The sequence below is a fragment of the Gallinula chloropus genome (genome assembly GCF_964237585.1).
Source record: "Gallinula chloropus genome assembly, chromosome: 12".
Taxonomy (NCBI): Eukaryota; Metazoa; Chordata; class Aves; order Gruiformes; family Rallidae; genus Gallinula; species Gallinula chloropus.
In genome coordinates, this window is record NC_140097.1 from 18,286,159 (window position 1) to 18,290,396 (window position 4,238).

A 4,238-nucleotide genomic window follows, 5' to 3' on the forward strand; every position below is an offset into this window, starting at 1 on the left:
CAAAGAAGTTTATCATTTGGGGGAAGCTATAAATAAATAGGGCAGAATTTTTTTTTAACAGTCAAAGCTTCTTTCTTTGACGATGCAAAGTACCTCCACGCAACGTGTTCCCATGTTTAATGGAGCAAGGTGAAAAACATTAGTTGGCCAATCACAGAAATGTTATTCTATTTCTTCCTTTTCTGTAGCTAAGTAATTTATAATCACTGAAGATTTCTATTTGTATCTCCAGTTCTTGTTCTACATGATGAAAGAGCTAATCTCAAATTGTAGAATGCGTACAACAGTGTCACAGTTCTGAGATTGCCCCCGAGTTTCTCAGATTCCTCATCTGAATCAGTTCTGCTTCAAATATGTTAAAGCTGTTAAATGCACGTTTCCCACTTTTACTAACACCTGTTTATAAATTACAGTTTTCCAAAGTCCTCTACTTTACCTGTGGTACTCCTCTTTGGAACTGTTTGGTTGAACTTTTGAGCTGCTCTTTAGCTCAAATCAGAACAGCATCAAGGAATGTGAAGGATCTTTTTGAATGTCTTCTTGAAATTCTGGTTACAGAGAGGATACAGGAATGGATTTAAGGTGGAGTTCACATAGCCAAGCCATATAGTGAACATGTGTAATTTTGAATATTGTTCGTGGCCATGGAGAGCTATCACCATAAACAATACAAAATAGGGAATCCAGCACAGCATGAAGGCTGCCATTATGACCCCTAACTGCTTAGCTGCTTTCCTCTCCCTGTTCTCATGCAGTCCTCGAATGTCCCTTTTGGAGTGGGTATTCAGAGTTCTCCAGGTTTTCCTCAGGTAACTGAGTCCTCTGAAATCTCTGTTCTCGGGCTTTTCCTGAGGACTGCAGGCTCTTCCGCGGTTTGGACTGGAGTGGTCTCTAGAGAGTGGCTCCTCCGTGAAGGTATGACGGTCTGATGCATCACTTAAATCACTGTCTTGTGAGCAAGCCTCCTCTTCTTTCCCGTTCTTTTCTGTGACATGCACACGCTTCTTTCTTACTTTATCTGGGCCTGGCTCAGGCTTGACAGTGGTGAGAGGAAAACAGCCCCATTTAAGGACTTCCCTGTTACTCTTGCTAACAAATGCCTTTGAAGATTTGTCACATTTACTGAAATGAAGCTCTGCCTCCGTATTTTGGGGCTGAGGGGAGCTTTGCTTATCTTTGGGAGGAGTGTTCTCATCTGACATTTGCATTTGGAGGCAAATATTTTGCTCATCCTTTGTCTTATTGTGAGGTACAAGTTTTTTTTCTGAGAAAGACTGGTATGATCCATTGATGAGCTCTCGGTGTTGACAGTGTTTTCGAACAGCTCGGAATATTTTATAGTAGAACCACAACATCATGATAGAGGGTAGGTAGAAATTGACAATGGCTGTCAACACTTTAAACCAGGTGACTTGAGAGAATTCAGTTTCACATTCGTTTTCCTTTACATTCCTTTCCCCCTTATTGGCAAAAACATGCCATCCTAGGATTGGAATGACCCACATGAAAGAGAGCAACCAAACCCCCAAAATCATTAGCGATGCTCTCATTTTTGTTCTGTATTTGAGATATTTCAGCGGCTGCTGAACTGAACGGTAACGGTCAATGCACAGTATGAAGAGATTGAAAATGGATGCAGTACTGGCCACATAATCCATTGACAGCCAGAACAGACAGGCTGGTAAGCCTAGAGTCCACACAGGACTTAGGAGGTAAACAATGTTCAGGGGCATAACAGCTGCACCAACTATCAAATCTGCAATAGAGAGGCTGACAATGTATAAATTCCCAACTGTTTGCAGCTTCTTTTCAGTTTTCACAGCACACAGGACTAATATATTCATGACAACAGTGATCAGTGAAATGCTTCCCAGGAACACACCTAGAACAGCTGAGTGAGGGTTAGTTGAGTTGTCTGTTGTGTTTTTTGACATCTTTTGTGCAAGAACACAGAATGAGAATCAGAGAAGATGTCCAGTCCTTGGAAATTTGGTCTTGGTGAACACTCCTGGATAAAAATCTGTTGGATAGCTTTCTGCTTTTTATTTCCAGAGCTATAGGAGAATAAAACAAGAGAGAGAAAAAAGCTCAATCACTGTAGTATTAAAGTAAAATAATGAAACGAATAAAACTAATCTCTGCTTCAAATTAGCACTGCTGGCAGTTGTTCAAATTATAGGTAGTGAGTAATCTCTTCCTACCCAATTTGGGCTTACACAAATTTCAAACATTTAATGATGGCAGCCCTATTTTATTTCAAATACAAACTAATAAAAGTTCAGGAAAAACAATAGGATTTTTCAGGATTAATAAGCATCTTGCAACCTGTCAAGTGTAAAGGGTCTTTTAGGTTGAAGTTTATTAGTCATTCAGGTGCCTAAGAAACAGATGCGAGAACCGCTCTCCAATAATTTGGAGAAGCCACGTCATGCCTGGATGCTTGCTGTGGCTGTGTGCTGCATTCAAGTGGAAAGTGAATTGGAAATAAGACTTGAGACTGAACACACAGCAGATCTTTTCTCTGTGCCTAAGAAAATCTTCTTAAAATTAATCTTCAATAAATGAGCTATCTTTATTTGTTTAGCACTTTGGTATGAGCTATGGGTAGGGCCTTCAGAATGAAAATTCTTTAAAACCTTCTATATCCCTATGATTAAGTTTCCCAGGAATTCCACTACATGCACTGCAGTTAAGAAACCAAAAGGACAACCTACTTAACACTCACCATGGCACATGCAGAACCTATTTTACAATTGCCCGCTTAGGCTTGTTTCCTTGTCGCATTTCTACATTCTATTTTGCAGGTGTTACAAAGAGTAGCAGGTTTAATTTGTACAGACACAGTAGGGTGTAGTTTTATGGTGACTTGATTTGCATTTGGAAACAACTATAGGTGCATACTTCAGTTGTGAACATAGAGGTTCTATATCAAGGTAGGCCTTACTTATATAAAGTGTTACTTCTTCCATTTTCTAACACAAGCATAGTAACTTAAATATTGGCAATAAAATGGGAAGGGAATGGAGGGAATGTAGAGTAAGAAAAGCATCTTTTCAAAGCTGAGTAGAAAAGCTATCCCATTATCTAGAAAGCCTTTGGCTTCTTCTAGGTCCCAGTAGCTAACTTCATGAGATGATGCAATGTCTGAAAAGGGTAAGTATTTTTGAAGCATGTGATCAGTTGACCAATTCTGTCTCCAGGATATATATAAGAAAAATGTCTGTGAGAGCGATAAATGTTTTCTCTTACAGTGCTTCACTGAATTCATGTTCTGGTAAATTTCTTAAAACATTGAAGAAGGAAACTGGGACTGTAGACACATCAATCCAAGTATTTACACAACTAACACTGAGAGACATGTATGAGGTTTCTCATCTTTGTTATTCTAAACATGATCAAAACAATACAGTGCAGTAGATTATTCAACATTTAATATTTCACTGAAATTCAGTAGTACTGTATTTCAAGGCAACTTCATCTCTTTCATATTCCTGTAAATGGGTTGAAGCTAAAATGTTTGTGTATGTTCTTACAAGTAGTCAGATTCCTTCTTCCTTAAGCTTTACTTACAAGTGCCCAGTATTATGAAAGAAGATGTGTCCTTGGTAGCAACAGCATCTGTAGGCTGAGGAAATATGTACACTGTGGGGTATGAGCTCAAGAGCTGTGTTGTGTAATTCCGTATTCTGTACAGCCTTCAGGTTCTGTCATGTATAGTTCTTCAGTGACAGCTTGTCACGGATGGCAGATCAGAAAGGCCTCAAGCATCTCCTGTTTGAGAATAAGAACAGAAATTACTCCATGGGTCTTAAAACAGCATGTCTGGTGATAGGAAATAGTTACATCCTAGTCTGTTCTTGTTGGCCTTTCCACAGCTATATGCTGTGATCTCTCTGCTGGAGTTAAGTATACGAGGCATGGTCTGGTGAAGAAGTTGATGTTAATTGCTTCAGGGACGTCATAAAGAAATTACTCGCCTTCCCCCCTCACATACTTTCATTTAAACTTATGGCAAAATAAAGGGAGAGAAAGCAAATTTATTGAGTTTAGGAAAGGTATCTGATTACACAGTTCTTCTCAGTTATTTATGAACTGCATACGAAATAAAACATAGAGCACGATACAGTAAATGTGTTGACTGCTTCCCCAAACAGGGTAGGATTTAGGAAGCAGCTGCAGAACTCAATTTGGAATGCTTCTCCTCCAAAGAAGGCATGAAAGTCTAGCTTTTCAACTCA

At 39.2% G+C, this 4,238-nt stretch overlaps 1 protein-coding gene across 1 annotated transcript; it reads right to left on the reverse strand.

Annotated features, from left to right (window-relative positions):
- Positions 1–506: 506 nt before the first annotated feature.
- On the reverse strand, positions 507–1,934 carry HRH1 (histamine receptor H1; the record flags this gene model as incomplete). Its single annotated transcript, XM_084269569.1, has 1 exon — positions 507–1,934. The coding sequence occupies one exon, from the start codon at positions 1,932–1,934 to the stop codon at positions 507–509; it is 1,428 nt and encodes a 475-aa protein (XP_084125695.1).
- Positions 1,935–4,238: the final 2,304 nt, after the last annotated feature.